The sequence below is a fragment of the Microcebus murinus genome, chromosome 4, assembly GCF_040939455.1.
Source record: "Microcebus murinus isolate Inina chromosome 4, M.murinus_Inina_mat1.0, whole genome shotgun sequence".
Classification (NCBI taxonomy): domain Eukaryota; kingdom Metazoa; phylum Chordata; class Mammalia; order Primates; family Cheirogaleidae; genus Microcebus; species Microcebus murinus.
In genome coordinates this window covers 24,416,227-24,437,110 of record NC_134107.1, presented here as the reverse complement: position 1 = coordinate 24,437,110, position 20,884 = coordinate 24,416,227, and the positions used below count along the sequence as shown (strand labels likewise).

Below are 20,884 nucleotides of genomic sequence, written 5' to 3'. Positions count from 1 at the left end.
AACTTCAAAATTACAAAATACATAGATTTTAAGACAGTCACAGTACTCAAAATGTCACAATAGGGCAAAATCCACTGATTGTTAGGTAGGTGAGTGAAAGGGAGGTTAGGAGAAGGGGAGAATGGTTTTCCTAAAAATAAAATAAAATAATAAAAATAAAAACAAAGTAAAAAAACCCTGAACTATTGCCAAGAAATCAGTAGAAACTTTTGTCATACTATAATACACTGTTCTCAGATAAGTTAGAATTTATTTGTTATTCCTTAGTTCAATTCTTTCATTTATTTAACATTTATTAAACATCTAACAAGTAGTTCCTGAACACCAAGTTATATTATTTGGTAGAGGTGTATACAAACAACTGCAGTATAAACTAGAAAGAATTGAGTGTCATAGATAAACAATAAAAGGGAAAAGATGCTCACTGTGAATTTCCAGAGAAAGTGCTAGTCATGCCCAGATCTCTCTAGACATGGTAAGGCTAATTCCAGACTGTCATGAGTGTCAGTATATAAAGCCCTTCTATTCTGTGGTTTTGTTCTATGCTGATGTTACTGCTTTAATTTTGTAAACCAAACACATTTTACGTGTGTATTTTGTCTGTTTCTCTTCCTCTGACAGAATGTAAGCTTCATGCTTGCTTGGCTTGGTTGCACTCTACAGTATTCCTGGCTCATATGAGATGTTCAGTACATACTTGCTGAATGATGAGCCCAAACACAGTCTCTACTCAAGCACTCAGCTTGACAGAATGGAATCCAGATGGCCCTCAGGCATACCCATTGACAGACGGTGCTATCTTAGTCTGTATGTGCCACTATAACAAAATACTTGAGATTGAGTAATTTATAAATAATAGAATTTTATTTCTCACAATTCTGGAACCTGGGAAGTCCACAATCACGGCACATGTAGGTTTGGTGTCTGGTAAGGGATGCTCTCTCTGCTTCAAGTTGGTGCCTTATAATGTGTCCTCTGGAGAGGACAAATGCTGTGTCCTCACATGGCGGAAGGACTGAAAGACAAAAACAGTCAAATGCTGTGTGAAGCACCTGATATAAGTAATGTAAGGACCTTCATCCCATTCAAGAGGGATGAGCCCTCATGACCTAATCTCTTCCAAAAGGCCCCACCTCTTAATATTGCATTGGAGATTAAGTTTCAACATGAATTTTAGAGGGAACAAAAACATTCAGATCATAGCAGATGCTACAGCAACTCCTCCAAAAGGGATTGACACCCTCCTCACACTCCTCACCCACCCTCCTTCATCTATAGATATGGGCCCCATCGGCAATGTTTGCTTTGTATAATCTTGCTTTCGTGCTCTTAACTAATTGAACAGAACAGACATGTGACCTAAGCTCAGCCAATCCAATTATTTTCTCTGGGATTGAATTTTGACTTTGTAAGAATAGAGGAAGTTTGACCAAACGATCTCTGAAATCATCCACAGATCCAATGCAAAGGAAGGAGAATCTGTATAAAATTACATAGTCATCATAGAAAAGCTGGACAAGCCGGGTATGGTGATCAAGAGGTACAAGAGCCAGGGAATTATTTTTTAACCATTTCCTGTATATATTCTTCACAAGTGGATTCAGCTTTGAAACGTATAGTTCGTCTGTTATAGTTCGATGTTTCAATCTTGAAATTTTGATTTTAACATCCTTTTACACATACACACATGACTTTGTTTTGTATGCTTTGTTTTACAGAAATGGGTTCACCTTATATCTGTTTTGCAACTTCTATTTTTTTTTCCCACTTAAACTCGTATCTTAGAAACTCTTATCAGTAAGCATATATGATTTCATTTATTTATTACCCTCTTGAATAGTAAACCTAATCAGGAGGACCCAATTCTTTATCCAGGCAGCAAGCAAAGACAAACTCTTCCAGCAGCCAAATTGGAGCCCCACACTGGGCGGACACAGAGGGTTTTTTTAATGGCATCTGAATGCTTTGTGCTTACAAGCGGGCCGACTACCCTCTATTACCACAGATTTAAGTTACTCTCTTTAACTCGGGAGGAAATAAAGTTTGTGACTTCTCATACAGCTTGCACTCCCTCCCGCACTTCTATTTCCTGGTACGATCACTCCAAGCCAAGCACCATCTTCCAAAAAGGCGTGAGCTAACCTAATCGTCCTTGCCGCTTTTCGCACCTCCAAGCGTTAGAGGGCGACAAAACCCCAGGCGGCTCATGGGCTTCCACTAAAGGCCGCTCCCGACGCGCACGACTTTACGTAAGCGTTGGGGGCGGAGCCGCCCTGTGCGCGGTGACTGGCGGCGGCACTGGCGGCAGCTGGAGGCGTAATAGTGTGGGTTGTGGGCTTGGAGAAGTTCCGAGGCGGCAGTGGCGCCGGGGACTACGACGACAGCGGGAGCGGGCCCCGGCCTTGTCGCTCACCATGCCGTCGGTAGAGGAGCTTTACCGCAACTACGGCATCCTAGCCGATGCCACGGAGCAAGTGGGCCAGGTGAGTCCCCGAGCGGCCTGCAGGGCCCGGCGCTCCGCGGCCTCTGGAAGGCGATGCCCGCCGCGGTCCCCGGGCCGGGCGGGGGCTGCTACTTCGCCCTCCCGCGGGCTCCCAGCCGCCTCAAGCGATTGCGTCGGGGAGGGGCTCTGGGAGTGTAGACTCTGGCTTCGCCCTGGAGACCGCGGTCCCCCGGGTCCCAGCCTTCCCTGCCTCTCTCGGCCAGCCTTTTCTCATCGTGGCGTTTCCAAACTCAGCCCCTTCAGGCTCACGTTAATTCTTCTCTCGAGCTTTACTCTGCAGATTGCTCTTAACTTTTTCTCCTCGTTTTTGGTGGGTTTCGGTCCTTTGAAGATTAGATTGAGAGTTTTCCTCAAAAGGTCAAGAAATGTCTTTTTGGAGGCAAATCTGCTACAAACTTACGAAGAGCGCTTAGGAGACAAGTTTGCGAAAAACAGAAGAGAGACCCTTTCGTCCAGACTTTAATGTGGGCTCACTATTCCATGTATTCGGCACACTTTCTGAGCGCCTGCCGCGCACGAGGGGCTGTGCCGGGCGCTGGAGGTACAGATGGAAAGATCCGTGGTCTCCTGGAATGTACATTTGGTGAGGGAGTCTAGTGATAAATAAATAAGAAAGATGGAGGGGGTCGTGAAGAAAATAGAATAAGGCAGTGCAACAGGGAGTAGGGAGGTGCAGGGCTAGATTCGTCTGGAAGAGTTCTCTTGCTTTGTTTGCCGCAGACACAGTTTCTCAGCAGTATTGAATGGTTGGTAGGAGCCATTGGATTTTTGTGTGAGTTTCCAAGTATTGGAGTACATTGAACTTGAGGAGTTGATGAGTGTTTTCTTGGGTAAAGAACCAGGCTCTCCTAGAGATAATCTCGATCATTGTTTTAGAAATCCCGTTTTTCAATGCTTAGAATTTTATAGGATTCTCTGCTTATGCATCCCTTGGAGTAGAGAGTGGAAGATTCTAGAGTCTAACATAACGTTAGCAAAGCTATGGCAGTACCCTTCCCATCCTCTTTTCTGGACATGTGTGATTCAAATGTAACCTTTCTGAGCTGAACAAAAAAATGTTTACATTGTGGCCTTTTTGAAATTTAATCTAGAATTGTGAACATACCAGTTTCAAGTATCAGATGGTTTTCCTTCCCTACTTATTTCCATTTCCTTGGGGAATTTCACTGTTAATGGGACATGTATACTGACTGACCATTTATAAAAGTGAATAGAATCTGTCTTGTGTCAGTCGTTAAGGAGGAATTTTCTGTCCATTAAAACAAGATGAGAGACACTATTGTCAATCATAGTTTATTTTTGTTGTTCCCAGAACTAGTAGTGAAGATATTCTTAATTGTTGTTTAATTTGTCTGTGACTGAGTTGGAGAAGATCGTAGCACATTGTTCTGCCTACATTGGACTTTGTTGGGCATCAGCAGAGGGGATGAGGTGGAAGCTAGAACAGTGATTCTCAATCAGTTCATAGTTGATGCTCTCCCAAAGAGATTTATCAAGAATCTTCTAGGGATTCTTTGAAACCATACACATCGTGCTGTCCAGTCCCCCTACTCTCACTTTTTGCTGGATTGGAAAAAAGGTTGACATCCACATATTTAGAGTATAACAAATTGAAACCAAGCTGGAACTTACATGTAGTACTATTAATCATAATTGAGAGTTGCTCACATTTCCCTCTTATGTCACTTTTAATTACATAAACCAGATTGAAATGAGAGTTCTCTCAAAGAGGTCAAAAATGTTTTTGTCGTGGCAAAAATCTGCTATTAATTTAGGAAGGGTGTTTAAGAGACAAGCCTTTGAAAAACCAAAGAGATACCCTTTCGTCTAGAGTTTAATGAGGGCCCACAATTTGTTCAGTACATTTTTGAGCACCAACCATGTACACTGTGCTAGGTACTGGAATTTAGCACAATTCCCTGTAGATGACGGACAATCCTTGCCTTCTGTAATGACAGCTGTCAAGCAACTAAAGAGCAAAAGATACCTGCATGATGAAGTGTAGCAATTTGCTCAGGCTCAAACAGTGAATTCTGGTAGAACTGAAGCTGGACAAACCATAATGCCTATGAATTCTTCTCTATTGTATAATACTTTCATTTAGAGAAGATGTCTAAAACTGCTCACCAAAAAAGATAGTAGGTTTTAGGATTTTGCTTGTAATCTTAACCAGCAAAAGTAAGAGCAACTTAAAGGAGGGAACACCATTAACTTTTTTTAAAGGGATTAAAGCCATATTCATGTTCTTGATGTAGCAAAGCCTGATTTTCATATTAACTTTTGAGATTTACAATCAAGACTTAGGTTTCTTGGGAAATATGCTGGCTGGACGCTTCTGAGACCATATTTGAGTTTGAACTTTCATCTACCTTTTATTTTGATTTTTAGCCTTTGCCAGAGAGGTGAGTACCACAGTTGCTCAGATTGTTGTCACTGCAAGCCATCCTGTCTGAACTATTGTCAATACTCTTCCAGGTAGTGCCCTCTAAATAGATAGGATAAACACAAGTCCTCTGAGGTTTTATCAACTAATTTCCCTAAAGCAGATCAGATCCTTTTTGAACCCCTTTGGCACTATATTTGTATATATTTATTTAGCATTTCATATTTGTAGTTTATATCATGTGAGGACTTTTATTCCCTTTCTAAATTACTAAGTCTTTAAGTGTTAAATTCTTTTTTTATTATTATTTATTTATTTATTTTTGCTTTTCTACTTGCTCTGTACTTTGCCCTTCAGCCTTCAGTAGACATTTCTTTTCTCAAAGTTGAAAATATATATACGAAGAAAGAACAGATATAAGTGTTAAAAAAAAAAAGTTTACAAGGATTATCTCTGATAATTGAAAAAGGTAACTTTTACTTTATACACACACACAAGCATGTATTTTCTAATAAGCAAACTGCAGGTGATAATTCTAAGTGAGGCATTATTTAATACTTCAAAACCTTCCTGTTCTATTATCTTTCCTCTTATAACTGCCATGTTCTACTTACTTACTCTTCCTACTTTCCCCTGTTCTGCCTCTGCTACTTCTTGTTCAGGTCTTCTTCCTCTGCTGTGTGTTCTTTTTACCTGTCTAATCTCTTTTCCACTGCACTCTGGACAGGGTTGCCGACCTGCCATAATAGAGTAAGCTGTGGCCCACCATTATTTTAAATTCTGCTTCAAATTTTTATGAATTTACTTAATTTTAAAATGTAGATAAATATTACATAGTCAAATCTTCTAAAAGTTAAAAAAAATATCAGATACCTGTTTAGGGACTATGACAATTAGGCTGATCTAAGAGTACATCTATGTAATGCCTAAACTCTGATTTCTCCTGTTCTCTTAATCATTGAATACACTAGCTCTTCAGGGTAAAAGAGCTCTTCAGGGCTTTACTGACTTTTACTTCATGAAATACTACTCTTCTAGTAGGTTTTTTGGTTTTTGTTTGTTTGTTTTGGTATGATGAAGCTAAAATCACAAATCAACCAAGTTCATAATCCCTCAAAAATATGTGGAAGTATTAACAACCTACTTTAGTATCAAATGCAAACTAGACTTATTGAGTCTGAGGAAGAAAGTGGTAATATAGCTTAGCCAATTTTTTTTTGTATCATACTTGAGAAATATGTTTGTTGAAACTACGTCTCTAAAGTAACGCTTTATTTCTTATAAGTTGCATCCTAGATGCAAACATGGCCTTACCTGCTGCATCACTGGCCACTTATGCCTATTGGTTGTGTTTTGACAATCAGGACCACAATTTTTTTCTTTTAGAATATATCTGATGAATGTAGAGCAAATTATACCTGACTTTTACTTAAAAGAATCTTACTGATTTCTTTAGAGTTCTGCTTTCAAATTAGGTATTAAACACACACCAAAATACACAGTTTTAGAAATACATTTAAAGTGTTGATGATTAAAGCTTCTTGTCAGGATTACAAACTTATGTATCTAACTGAAATATACAACTGTGTTGGAAGTTGAAAAATAATCAGTGCTTTATACTATTTGAAATATTTTATTGTAGTTACTTTCTTAGCTGTGTCACTAAATCACTGTGATCACCAATTTAATTGGAGTCTTTTAAACTCATTTTCTGAGACCTCAGTTAACAAAGGGGTGGGGGGAAGCTTGTCAGATCCTGGACCGTCAGAGGTAAAATTTAAGCCTAAATATGGGCTCCACACAGGTATCTAAACTGGGATGCAGCATCCCAAGCACAGCAAGCCCTTAGAAAGTTAAGACATTTCAACATATTCAAACTAGAAATAATCAAAATTTCTACCACTAGTAGGCATCAGTTTCATCAAATAGTTTAACATCAATTATGAATAGACTTCAGTTACCCTTTATATATTTTATATGGAAAAATAAGATTTAAATTTTTCTTGCCAGCTCTTTGATTTGTCTTCTCTGCTTTATTCTTTTTCAGCATAAAGATGCCTATCAAGTGATACTGGATGGTGTGAAGGGTGGTACTAAGGAAAAACGATTAGCGGCTCAGTTTATTCCGAAATTCTTTAAGCATTTTCCAGAATTGGCTGATTCTGCTATCAATGCACAGTTAGACCTCTGTGAGGATGAAGATGTATCAGTAAGTTTGTGAATAACACTTTTCAGCAATCTTTCAGATGATTTTTGTGTGTGGCTGTTATAATTTAAGTAGCAATCGTACCAGTGTATAATGAAATACTGCAATCGTACCAGTGTATAATGAAATACTGCAATGAGCTCTGGCATGGCACCATACCCAGGCTTAAATCTACATTTGAGAAAATGTATTAGTTCTTTTTCTCACCTTTCAATTACGAAAGCTGCATAGAATCCTAAAATACTTTGTTTTGCTTATCCATTATCCACTGTTAAAAACAGGTGGCTCGGCCGGGCGCGGTGGCTCATGCCTGTAATCCTAGCACTTTGGGAGGCCGAGGCGGGCGGATTGCTCAAGGTCAGGAGTTCGAAACCAGCCTGAGCAAGACCCCGTCTCTACCAAAAATAGAAAGAAATTAATTGACCAACTAAAAAAATATATATACAAAAAATTAGCCGGGCATGGTGGCGCATGCCTGTAGTCCCAGCTACTCAGGAGGCTGAGGCAGTAGGATCGCTGAGCCCAGGAGATTGAGGTTGCTGTGAGCCAGGCTGACGCCACGGCACTCACTCTAGCCTGGGCAACAAAGTGAGACTCTGTCTCAAAAAAAAAACAGGTGGCTCATATCTTTTTCATAAATTGTTGTTGGTTGTACATATGAAATTAGACTGTTTTCAATTTGTGCTCACTTGAATATTTAAAGTATTAACAGTGTCACATCCCAAAATGTAGTTTCAATACCCTTATATGTTTTGCATGGCACAAAAATAATTGGTCTGTTTAAAAATTGTATTACCAGCATAAGAAGAAATAGTTTTCCTTGGAACATAATTAACTGTTGGCATTTCTGGCTTCTGATACAGGTTCCTAAGAATTTTAAACTATTAGGTCCTGGCTTTTCAAATGAGATCAGTGAATCACCAGTATTTCTTGCAGAATTTGCTGGACATGAACTCTGTACATTTTTTTATGTAAACTCTAATAAGTCAAGATCAGTATTTGGAATTAAGCTCATAGAAGATAGCCACAAAAGTTGTATTAAGTACTCAATACTGAATATTCTAAAGTAAGCAGTTATTAGCTATGACATTGCCAAAGTAGCTATATTTAAGGAATACTGTATTATATGCCCAAAGGTAGAAAAAAAACCAACAGTTGTGTATCATTGGTATATAAATAGTTGTTTATAATCTCATATCTGTCTGCTCTGGTCAGATACTGTGCTTAACATCCCTTTCCACTACATTTTACTTTATTTATTCTGTGAAACATGAAAACTAAATTGGAGCAGATTATTTTGTAAATTGCGAGAAATCTCATGTTTTGTATTTTTGTGATTCATATGTCCCTAATTATGGTTTCTCTGTAGTTTTAGTTTTTTTTTAAAAAAAAAAAAGCTGAGTTTATTGTTTTAAAGATGATAGTATTTGCTTAATTCTTGTTTAAAATCATGCCCAGATTCGACGTCAAGCAATTAAAGAGCTGCCTCAATTTGCCACTGGAGAAAATCTTCCCCGAGTGGCAGATATACTAACCCAACTTCTACAGACAGGTAAGGGACTTTATTATTATCTTTTAATCTAAATATAACTTCCCTCTGAAATAGTGACTCTGTTTTTAGCTTTGGGGGAGGGTGCTAAAGGTCCTTCCTCTGATAGTAATTAACCTTTTCATTCAGTAATTTGAAGCTTAATGACTTTTTTTTTACTCCTTTCTAGTGGCTGGTGCAGAAGCTTAATGAATTCTGATTGTGTAATAATTCTAGCATTGTTTTGTTTTTAAATCTGTTTATACAGCCATGATGACTGGATTCTTTTGGGAATTTTGATGCATCATAATTTTTTCCCCAATTTCCTGTAGTTTCATAATTGTACTATCAACATAAAAGTTTTTCAGGCATGCCAGATTAAGTTCTCTACACTTATAATAAGAAAGATGTCTCTTTTTGGTACTTGAGGAAGTGACTTAGTTATAAGTCTCCTGTCAATGTAATCTTTGAGAAACTATATTGAATCTTAAGTTTGAAATTGAAGCATATGGTATTTTTAATATGTTTTACATTCGTTGTGCTGCTTTTTCTCTATCCAGATGACTCTGCAGAATTTAACCTAGTGAACAATGCCCTGTTAAGTATATTTAAGATGGATGCAAAAGGTAAGGCCAGTTCTTATTCTGAATTGTGTTTGGTGTTTAGAAAAAATCAGGGAGTTTTATGTTACTAATTAAAGATAAAGTCTGAGGTTCATCTAGAGATCTATTTCATAAAAATTCTTTATATTCTGAAAAAAGTCTCCTCAGCTCAAGATGTTAGTGACTAGAAAAACCAGCAGAAATAGTTGCAAAAACAGATCGAATTCTTTCATGAGTAATCTGTTAGAAAAATTCCCTTTGCCACTTTAAAGAAATTCTTCCAAATAATGATTTTTTTTTTTTTTTTGAGACAGAGTCTCGCTTTGTTGTCCAGGCTAGAGTGAGTGCCGTGGCGTCAGCCTAGCTCACAGCAACCTCAAACTCCTGGGCTCCAGTGATCCTTCTGCCTCAGCCTCCCGAGTAGCTGGGACTACAGGCATGCGCCACCATGCCCGGCTAATTTTTTATATATATATCAGTTGGCCAATTAATTTCTTTCTATTTATAGTAGAGACGGGGTCTCGCTCTTGCTCAGGCTGGTTTTGAACTCCTGACCTTGAGCAATCCGCCCGCCTCGGTCTCCCAAGAGCTAGGATTACAGGCGTGAGCCACAGCGCCCGGCCCCAAATAATGATTTTTAAAAAAGGAAAGTCATGCTCACACTGGCTTTGTGTCCATAAACAAAGCACATAATCACTCTTACAGTTGGGGCTGTAGAAATTTCAAACTAATTTTAACTTGTATTGATGCAATTTAGGATGCTTACTAACTTGTTTGAGAAGAAATGCTATAAATTGAATTAAAATGAAAAACTTCATCATAGAATTGACTTACTACAGACTGTATGTCATTTTGCAGGGACGTTAGGTGGGTTGTTCAGCCAAATACTTCAAGGAGAGGACATCGTTAGAGAAAGAGCAATTAAATTCCTTTCTACAAAACTTAAAACTTTACCGGATGAAGTCTTAACAAAGGAAGTGGAGGAGCTTATACTAACAGAATCCAAAAAGGTATGTTTCAGTCATCATTTAGTAGAAAAAGAACATATTTGTAATTGGCAGTATTCATCAGTGCAATGTGTGGCTTGTGTATAAAATGGTATATCCCATCAGAACCACCACAGAACTTTCAAGTCTTTCTTATATCGTTATTTAGTGCTTTGGTTACTTGTAATGATGAATCAGTGCGTTAATTTAGAGTTGTAATCACATTTAAATCCTATGTGGTATTATCCTCAAAATCTGTGCATCCTGCAGGTCTTTGTACAAATCACCTTCTTCAGGAAACTTTCCCTAATTCCTACTCTTTTTCCCCATTTTAGGGTATTCTTTCATAGTATTCTTGGTCATTTCAAAATGAAATATATTATATTGAAATGGTCTATTTTTTCATCCTACCCTATGACACTATATGCTCTTCAAGGGTGAGATCATGCTTATTTGTCCTCCCAGCACCTAGCATAGTTACAGATGCTGAGATTGGCAAGGTGTGCTACAATTAACTTTTCACTCATTTTACAGTGCCAAAGTTTAGAGATAACTTACTATTTTTATATGTTCAAGAAGATTCAATGTGTTCTCTATAATAGCATCATTCACTTGCTTCCTGATAAGATTTTTTCAGTGACAGAGAAAAGAACAGCTTTCCACGTGGGAATATCAGAATAGTTTACCACTTTCCAGAGCTTTTAAATGGATGTTCTTCCATGTTGGAAGTCTATCATCTAATTTCTTCTTACCTACTTATATGGTGGCCACTGTGTCTTGTACTCTGTCAAGATGGACCAGTTTTTCTGTCCTCATTGTCCTGAGGGATAACTAAGGAATTCAGTTAACTTGCTTTACCTTATGGCCTCAACTCTGATTGGCTCTCTTCATCAGTATTTCAGAAGCATTAATATCACACTGACTTTAATAACTGAAATAAATTTGCTACTCTCTTTCCATATTGGTTTTTCTTTCCTATTCAAGCGATAAAGATACTATTATCCTGACTTTTCTCTTTTCTAGGTCCTAGAAGATGTGACTGGTGAAGAATTTGTTCTGTTCATGAAGATACTGTCTGGGCTAAAAAGCTTACAGACAGTGAGTGGAAGACAGCAACTTGTAGAGTTGGTGGCTGAACAGGCTGATCTAGAGCAGACCTTCAATCCCTCAGATCCCGACTGTGTGGACAGGCTCTTACAGTGCACTCGGCAGGCAGTACCCCTCTTTTCTGTAAGTTCTTTGTTTTACGTAGTTGGTACTTTGATTATCCTATCAGCTATTTATATTTCTATAGATATTCACTTTAACATTCTCTTTAAACCTTTCCATAAAAGTATTCTTAACACAATAAAGTGAATACACATTGAATATCCCTTATCTGAAATGTTTGGAATGAGACATGTTTTGGAATTTGGATTTTGGAATATTTATTTGCATAGTGCCAGTTTAAGCATCCCTAATCCGAAAATCTGAAATCCTTCAATGAGCATTTCCTTTGAGCATGACCATTGAGTATCATGTCTATGCTCAGGAAGTTTTGGATTTTGGAGCATTTTAGATTTTTAAAAGTCATGAGATGCCAGGTTTGGTGGCATGCTCCTATATATAGTCTCAGCAACTCAGGAGGCTGAGGCAAGAGGATCACTTGAGCCCAGGAGTTGGAGATCAGCCTGCACAATATAGTGAGACCCAGTCTCAAAAAAAAAAAAAAAAAGTCATAAGAATTTTGCATTCTGTCTCAGACTTTGTGTTTTCCCTGGCCATGAATCTTCTGGGATGTGCATAACTTAGTTTTAAAAATACAGTTTAAAGGAAGTATCCTTTTTGCGAAATGTGCAGTGTGAAAGTCCACCATTAAAATGTCCCCCCAAATTTCATGTGAGAATTAAGGAAGAGTTCAAAGATAGGTTCCAATGCTCCAGATGACTTTGCAACACAGGATATGAGGGGTCTTCAGAAAGTTCATGGAAAATGCATATTATGAAAAAATTATGTATGGATTTCAAAATTGTTTGCACCAAAATAAACTCATACTAACTTGTTATAACATGTATGAATAGGATCTAGTTTGAGGCAGTAGGAAGTATAAGACATCAGTTTGAAAAGAGCCCTATCAGAGCAACATGAATTCTAAAATTAAAGCAAGAACAAGCATCTGATTTGTGGTAAAGCTTGGGCTGAAGAATGGTGAATCACTGAAGCTTTATGAAAAGCAGGGACAGTGCCCCAAAGAAATCAGCAGTTTACAAACAGATAACTCATTTTAAGAAAGGACGAGACAGTGTTGAAAATGACTCCCAAAGTAGCAAACCGTCCACATCAATTTTCAAGGAAAATGTCTTGTTTATGCCCCAATCAAAGAGGACCAGTGATTAACAGCAGAAACAAGAGCCAACACTATAGACATCTCAGTTGGTTCAGCTTACACAATTCTGACTGAATAAACTTTCCACCCAATGGGTGACAAAACCATTGCATCCAGATCAGCTGTAGGGATCAAGATCCCAAAGCCTTTCTTCAAAGAATTATAGGAGATGAAATGTGGCTTTACCAGGACAATCCTGAAGACAAAACACAGTCAAAGCAGTGGCTACCAAGAGGCAGAAGTGGTCCAGTCAAAGCAAAAGAGGACCAACCAGTCAAGAGCATGGCAACAGTTTTTGGGATACTCCAGGCATTTTGCTAGTTGACTTTCTGGAGGGCCAAAGAAAGATAACATCTGCTTATTATGAGAGGGTTTTGAGAAAGCTTTCTCAGAAAAATGTTCAGGTAAAAGGTTCACCAGAGATACCTTCTATACCACGGCAATGTTCCTGCTCATTCCTCTCATTAAACAAGGGCGATTTTGTGAGAGCTTCAATGGAAAATTATTAGGCATCTACTTTACAGTTCTGATTTGACTATTTCTGATTTCTTTTTGTTTCTTAAATCTTTAAAGGACACCCTTTTTTTTTTCAGTTAATAATTTTTTAAAAAGACTACATTGACATGATTAATTCCCTCAGTTATTTAGGAATGGCTAGTATCACTTACAGAAGTGTCTCAAACTTGATGGAGGTAATGTTGAGAAACATTTGTATTTTTTATTTTTATGTTTTAATTCCATTTTTCATGAACTTTTTGAAGTCTCCTCACAGATCATCTATTGAGGTTATCTCTGGGGTGTGCTGTGTGTGTACTGTAGTGTATTTTTAGTCATATTATTGGATGCTATAATGCTCAGTTAGCATTTATTGAATGAATTTCAAGAAATATTTCTCCTTTTTGACCACTTCATTTCTTTTGATTTTTTACAGAAAAATGTCCATTCCACAAGGTTTGTGACTTATTTCTGTGAGCAGGTTCTCCCTAACCTCAGTACCTTAACTACCCCAGTGGAGGGTCTCGATATACAGTTGGAGGTAAGAGAATATTTCTGCTTTAGCACTAAAAAGGCATTGTCACATTTTAACAAAAATGTAAAACACTCACTTAGATTTGATTTCTGAAGGAGTAATTTAACCTGATTATTCTCTGTATGCCCAGAATCTAGTGTAGAGATTGATAATGAAGAGTCCTTAATGAGTGTTGAATTGGACCGAAATATGGAAATGCATGTGCCATTCCTCTCACAGATCTTCAGGATAGAGAAGTGTCTCACTGTGCCCTGACAGTGTTGTTTGCTTTGAATATCCTGGGCTAGCTGCATGAGACTGGGATTGGGTAAAGCAGGGATAAACCTTGAGGATAGCGATAATTACCAATATTTTGAGTGAATATCCAGAGAGTAAATTTAATAACAAATGTGTCCCACCTTGAATGTTAGTAAATAATTCTTTGCTGTTGAGAGTTTTAAGTGTTTCTTTATAGTACAAACTAAGTTAATATATCTATAATTTTTTGCATTGTAATTAGCACTATCATTAACCTGTAGCATAAAGTGTCATGTGTATTCTTCTCGTTACTTCTTATCACAGATACATTAGGAGTCATGAGATCTGGGTTTTAGGGTATATCCTGCCACTCACATAACACTCTGACTTTGCCATGTCACATCTCTGACCTTCACTTTCCTCAATGGTAAAATACAGAGCTGCATCTCTAAGGGTTTTTTCCAGTTTGAACATGATCCCATGAAAGCATAATTGAAAATAAGTGAAATAATAGTTATCTAGAATTATTCTCATTTTATAGTCTTTGCTTATTCAAAAACTAGTGGTAATAACAGTGAATATTGTGTTTTAGGTATTGAAATTGTTGGCAGAGATGAGTTCATTTTGTGGTGACATGGAGAAGCTAGAAACAAATTTAAGGAAACTATTTGATAAGTTATTGGTAAGAAATTTTTCCTTTCTTTGTGTCATAGATGTGGCCTACATAGATCCCCCAAATCTAATTTAGCATTAATTTCTAGATTATGAGAACCAGATTTTGAAATTTCAATTTAACAATAATCCTAGCAAATGTTGTTAACCACTCAGGCCACCTGTCTACTTTTTTAAAAACTCTGTTTTAATCTTGGCATTTCTTTTGTTGATGCTTTGCATAAAATATAATATGAGCTTTATATAGATCTTTCTATTATTCCAGTATCAAAATAATTTTATGTCTGTAAAAGAAATTAGCTCTAACTGATTAGGCCTCTAATAGATCAGCTCTTTCCTCATTAGGCCAAAACGTCTGAAAACTGAAGTTAACATTAGAAAAGGTCATTTGCTCCAGGTCACTAACTAGGTAGCTACCAGGTAGGTTTAGCAACCAGGAAATAAACTCTATCATTTAACCATTTCAGTACCAGTGTTGACTATAGTCGATAGCCACAGATGGACACGCACAGCAACTTTAGCCAACAGCTGTGATATGATTTTTCTAATTTTTCATTTATCAAAATAAAATCATGAACATTTAAAAATAACATAATGAAAACATGTGTGTATATGTTACCTATTCTGATTTACAAGTAAAGCTACCTGTAAAGTAAATCAAGCTTTCAGTGCTTTAAAGCTTTCCTCATCACACAAGAGCAAAACAGATTCGTCATGAATGCACAGCACAAACTATCGTGCAGACTCTGAGTGCCGGCTGTGGGCAAGGTTTCGCGGCCGGTGAATGATGTACCAAAGTGATTAAGTTATAATTTTGGAGAACATAGGCCATCTGATAAAATCATTATCAGCATCACTTAGTGATCTCCTGTGAGCAATTGTGTAAGTGAGACAGTGATAAGTGTTAGGCCCTTACCTTTAATTGAGTCTCATACAGACCTGTAATACTTATTGAGGTGTTATAGCACTGATATCGAACGCTATTGGCAGCACTTTGAATGTAATAAGAGTTAATACTTAAACAATATGGACAAATGTTCAAAAGATTTTTGTAGTTAGCATAGTATTTAAGATCATCAACTTTTTATTTTTTTTTGAGACAGAGTCTCTCTTGCCCAGGGTAGAGTGCCATAGTGTCAGCCTAGCTCACAGCAACCTCAAACTCCTGGTCTCAAGGGATCATCCTGCCTCAGCCTCAGCCTCCTGTTCTAGCCAAGTAGCTAGAACTACAGGCATGAGCTACCACACCTAGCTAATTTTCTGTTTGTTTTAGTTGCCAGGCTAATTTTTTCTATTTTTAGTAGAGATGAGGGTCTTGCTCTTGCTCAGGCTGGTCTCAAACTCCTGAGCTCAAGCGATCCTCCCGCCTTGGCTTCCAGAGTGCTAGGATTACAGACATGAGCCACCATGCCCAGCCACGGGAGCATCAACTTTTGATGCCAAGCCTAGATTGAATCCTGACTCTTCCACTTCCTAACTTTGTCACCACAGGAAAGTTACATAAGCTCTCAGAACTTCATTTCCTTCATGCATAAGTGCCTAATGAACGTTAACTACTTTGATTTTCATTAGTTGTAGTAACAACTGTAACATAGGTTAATATTGATAGTTGGCAGGCTAGAGCATTGATCCAGTAAGTAAAAAAGAAATCTTATTTAAGGTGTCTGTTTTTTGGTATAATAGGGTTTTTTTTAATTATTTTTAAATTTTTTAAATTCTTCTATTTTCTTTTAACCAAAGTAGCATATCCAATTGCAATGCTGTTTTTGGTATAATAGTTTTGAAATGCTCCTTGTCTTAAAAGCATCCCCTATAATTACTTGATTATCTTGGTGTAGCAGATTGCAAACATCACTACATTTTCATCTCTTAGGAATATATGCCCCTCCCTCCAGAAGAAGCAGAAAATGGTGAGAATGCTGGTAATGAAGAACCCAAGCTGCAGTTCAGTTATGTGGAATGTTTGTTGTACAGCTTTCACCAGTTGGGCCGAAAACTTCCAGATTTCTTAACAGCCAAACTGAATGCAGAAAAGCTCAAAGATTTCAAAATCAGGTGATATATTGAGGTGGTTCAATCCTTGACAAATCCTCCCTGCCTTACCCCAGTGGAACAAATTGGAGGATCCAGAAAACAGACATGTGTGTAAACCTATGACAGAAATGGCATAACAAATCATTGCAGGGAGGTGAACTTTTTAAAAAGTGGACTCTGACTCTTCCTACTTGCATTATGATCTTGGGCAGATTCTCTAACCTCTCTTAACTCCCTATGTTTTTTCTCAGCTGTTAATTTAAATGATAATAGTACCTACCTTATAGAGTTGCAGGAATTTAACAAGATAATGAATATAAAGCTTTTAGCACAGTGCCTGGCCAATAGGGGGTACTCTAAACTGTAGGTGCTATATTGTTAATAATATCTTACTGTGTTACCAGAGGAGCAGCACTGGAGAAATCAGTAGAAGTTGTTTTCATGAAGACACTTTGTATTGATTGTTCCATTAACAAATTCACATCTTAAATGCTTGAGCCATTGTGTTACTGTTACCATCCACTGCTGTGTGGTAAGGCCGAGGTTTAACATTTGAAGCTCTGTCAACTTAGGACATTACTGTTTAATTTATTGGTCATGTACCCATTTCTGCACTTAGTGTTGTATTGCTATAGTAGAAGATTAAATTTAAAAACAAAATTGAATGGATGAATTGCTAATTAACAAATAACTTCTTCATGTAGGCTGCAGTACTTTGCACGAGGTTTGCAAGTTTATATTAGACAACTTCGCTTGGCTCTCCAGGGTAAAACAGGCGAGGCCTTAAAAACAGAAGAGGTAAGAAATACTGGCTCACATCTCATATATTGCCAACTTCATACCAAATTATATAGATTTATATTGGGATTTTTTTTTAGTTTTCCCTGATCTCACCTAATTTAATCAGTCCTCATTCCAGTCCTGGTGAAATATTTTAGATTTTCGTTATGTCTTCCTGTAACTTAAAGTGATTTCTTTTAAAACAACTCCTTTATGCATATGACCTATCCCTTACTCATTTTTCAGGTAAATTATAGATAACATTTTAATGTTATCTATAATAACATTATATCTATTAAGGCAACATAAAGATTATTTGCTTTCTTTGTCATCTCTAGAGTTGTTTAGAGTCCAGAATAGGAATAAGTTTTCTCGATGGTTTTAAACCAAGGAATTTACTGACTGTAGAAGTGATTCTGAAAGAGAAGTGTAATTACTCTAGTTCTATGTCGGAATGGAGTATGCATCATAGAAGTTATGGCATTTTAATTTAATTTTGGTTTCCCTTTGCAGAACAAGATTAAAGTCGTTGCATTAAAAATAACAAATAATATCAATGTTTTAATCAAGGTAAGTTTTCCTTTCTTACCTAACCCAACCAGCTAGCTAAAAAAATCAGCGCAAGAGATTTTCCATGTGTTTTATAATACCAGGTGGCATTTCTGTAGCTATTATAAAACAACACTGTTTTATTTATTTAAAATTTTTTCAGAAGTTACAGCACACAAAGGTGGCATGCAAATTTCCTATGACTCAAGGCATTGAAGCAGAAGATTTAAAGTCAGAATTTTCAGTGACTTAAGCTCTGAGTCTTAATGCTTTGGGGTCCTTTTGAATAGCCAGAAAACTCTGCTTCACTTACTCTAAGAATGGACATGTGCTATGTAGCACGTGAAATGTTTTCCCATAGTCTTTTCTGTAAACTTGTCTATATGATGAACTAAGAGCTTTCTGTACTGTTGCCTAGAGGTATAACTTATCATTAAGCCATAAATACCCTTCAGTTCTGTTTACTCTTCCTGAGCATCTGCTAACCTAAACAAAAAACTATTAACTTGAGAGAACAAAAACAGAATCCCGAAGTAGCCATCACTTATTACTACAACTTAACATTATTGTAGCCAAGTGGGAGAAAGAAATGATATCTGTAACATCTAGAGTGTGCAAAGCCTGACAGTAACAAAATTGAGAGTAGTTTGCCTCAAAGCTAATCTGGTAAAAATCGTATGGAATAATTACAGTTGATGCTTCAACAACACAGGGATTGGGGTATTGACCCCCCCACCCTCCTGTGCAGTCAAAAATCCTTGTATAACTTTTTTTTTTTTTTTTTTGAGACAGAGTCTCACTCTGTTGCCCAGGCTAGAGTACCGTGGCATCAGCCTAGCTCACAGCAACCTCAATCTCCTGGGCTCAAGCGATCCTACTGCCTCAGCCTTCCAAGTAGCTGGGACTACAGGCATGTTCCACCATGCCCAGCTAATTTTTTTCTTTTTTGTATATCTATATATATATATATATATTTAGTTGGTCAATTAATTTCTTTCTATTTTTAGTAGAGATGGAGTCTCACTCAGGCTGGTTTCGAACTCCTGACCAATCCGCCCGCCTCGGCCTCCCAGAGTGCTAGGATTACAGGCGTGACCCTCCACGCCTGGCCTTATATAACTTTTGATTCCCCCAAAACTACTGATAGCCTACTGTTGACTGGAAGCCTTACCAATAACATAAGCAATCAATTAACACATATTTTATATGTAGGCAGATACTTGGTATAACTTTTGTTGAAAAAAATTCCACTGTAAGTGGGCCTACACAGTTCAAACTGGTGTTGTTCAAAGGCCGTCTGTACTTTTTATCAGAAGAGAGGGAAGCTTTTCAGAGAAAGCAAGAAAGAGTTAGACATTGAGAAATGAATATCATATTGCTAAGTAGAAAAGTAAAAAGGAATTAAAAACAGAAGAGGTAAGAATACTAACTCATTTCTCCTCTGGAAATTTTTATAAAAGCCACCATTTATTATAAATCTTAAGCATAAATAATAGTTTCACAGTAAATCCATACATTAAAATGTGAGATTTGGCCGGGCGCTGTGGCTCACGCCTGTAATCCTAGCTCTTGGGAGGCCGAGGCGGGCGGATTGCTCAAGGTCAGGAGTTCAAAACCAGCCTGAGCAAGAGCGAGACCCCGTCTCTACTATAAACAGAAAGAAATTAATTGGCCAACTGATATATATATATATAAAAAATTAGCCGGACATGGTGGCGCATGCCTGTGGTCCCAGCTACTCGGGAGGCTTAGGCAGAAGGATCACTCGAGCCCAGGAGTTTGAGGTTGCTGTGAGCTAGGCTGACGCCACGGCACTCACTCTAGCCTGGACAACAAAGTGAGACTCTGTCTCAAAAAAAAAAAAAAAAAAAAAAAAAATGTGAGATTTGACTTGATATGAACTGTTGATATAAGTCTGTGTTGAAAATTTAATATGGTGTTAAGAACTTTTTAAACATAACAAATACTATGACCTAATGCATGTAGATGAGAAAGTTTCTATTCAGAAAATTATAAGCAATCTAAAGATGACTATAGTAAAGAAGGTATATGGGAAAGAAGATGAATAGGTTCACCTATGTTTCTTATAAAGGCTATTTGAAAGGATACAAATAAACAGCCAAATGAAGAGACAGGCAAAGTCTGGAAGGGTTCTCGGCGCAGGAACTTCCATCCACATGGATTTAGTGTGCACCACCCTCCTAGAAGCCCCCCCTCTGTCAGTCCGTTTGGTGTTTGGGGAGGCTTCATTATGTAGGCATGATTGATTAAATCATTGGCCATGGTTGATGGCTCAACTTTTAGCCCCTCTCCCCTTCTTGGAGGTGAGGTGTAGGAATGTGTGTCCCAACCCCCTGAACACATGGTTGGTTCCCCTGGCAGCCAGTCCCCCTACTCCAGCCTGTGTTTATGTAGGGACTTTTCAAAATTCACCTTATTAACATAAGCTCAGATGTGGTTGAAAAGTGCTCGTTGAAAATAACAAAAGTATCTCAACTTTATTGCTCTGGAGCCATTTCAGGAACAAAGGACAAAAGGCCAGATATTGATGCAGTCACTTACGAAATTATAAGAGTTACGGGAGTTGTAAGCCAGGAACCATGGATGAAGAAACTAAAAATACAGTCAATCAGTCCTCCCTCTGCATTCATGGGGAATTGGTTCTAGGACCCCTCAGATATCAAAATCCATGGATGTTTATGTCCTTATATAAAATGGCATAGTATTTGCATATATACACACATCCTCCCCTATACTTTATATCATCTCTAGATTATTAATAATACCTAATATAATGCCTACACATGACTATATTCTCAAATTTTGCTTTTTGGAACTTTGTGCAAATTTTTTTGCCCTAACCAATCCGTGGTTGGTTGAATGTATGGATGTGTAGAGCCCATGGATACAGAGAGTTAACTGTATACATATGATGATATCACAAGTGCCTTACCAGCAAATTGTGAAATATTTCTTAAATTGAGTAGGAGTATGTGACATGATCAACTA

The 20,884-nt window shown here is 37.6% G+C and overlaps 1 protein-coding gene and 1 long non-coding RNA gene across 4 annotated transcripts in view; one reads left to right on the top strand and one right to left on the bottom strand.

The window, feature by feature from the left end:
- Positions 1 to 869: 869 nt before the first annotated feature.
- Positions 870 to 20,884, bottom strand: part of LOC109730650 (uncharacterized) — a 35,494-nt gene continuing 15,479 nt past the window's right edge. The window contains exon 4 of the long non-coding RNA XR_012918942.1: positions 870 to 1,015. This is a non-coding gene — a long non-coding RNA (uncharacterized LOC109730650). The remainder of the gene's footprint in view (positions 1,016 to 20,884) is intronic.
- API5 (apoptosis inhibitor 5) overlaps positions 2,262 to 20,884 on the top strand; it is a 30,621-nt gene continuing 11,998 nt past the window's right edge. For all 3 annotated transcript variants that reach the window (XM_012790694.3, XM_012790704.3, XM_012790684.3), the window contains exons 1-11: positions 2,262 to 2,483; positions 6,934 to 7,095; positions 8,551 to 8,644; positions 9,181 to 9,246; positions 10,081 to 10,232; positions 11,232 to 11,438; positions 13,505 to 13,609; positions 14,433 to 14,522; positions 16,386 to 16,567; positions 17,251 to 17,344; positions 17,840 to 17,896. In XM_012790694.3, coding sequence (XP_012646148.1) covers positions 2,415 to 2,483; positions 6,934 to 7,095; positions 8,551 to 8,644; positions 9,181 to 9,246; positions 10,081 to 10,232; positions 11,232 to 11,438; positions 13,505 to 13,609; positions 14,433 to 14,522; positions 16,386 to 16,567; positions 17,251 to 17,344; positions 17,840 to 17,896 — 1,278 coding nt within the window. In that variant the 5' untranslated portion in view covers positions 2,262 to 2,414. The remainder of the gene's footprint in view (positions 2,484 to 6,933; positions 7,096 to 8,550; positions 8,645 to 9,180; positions 9,247 to 10,080; positions 10,233 to 11,231; positions 11,439 to 13,504; positions 13,610 to 14,432; positions 14,523 to 16,385; positions 16,568 to 17,250; positions 17,345 to 17,839; positions 17,897 to 20,884) is intronic.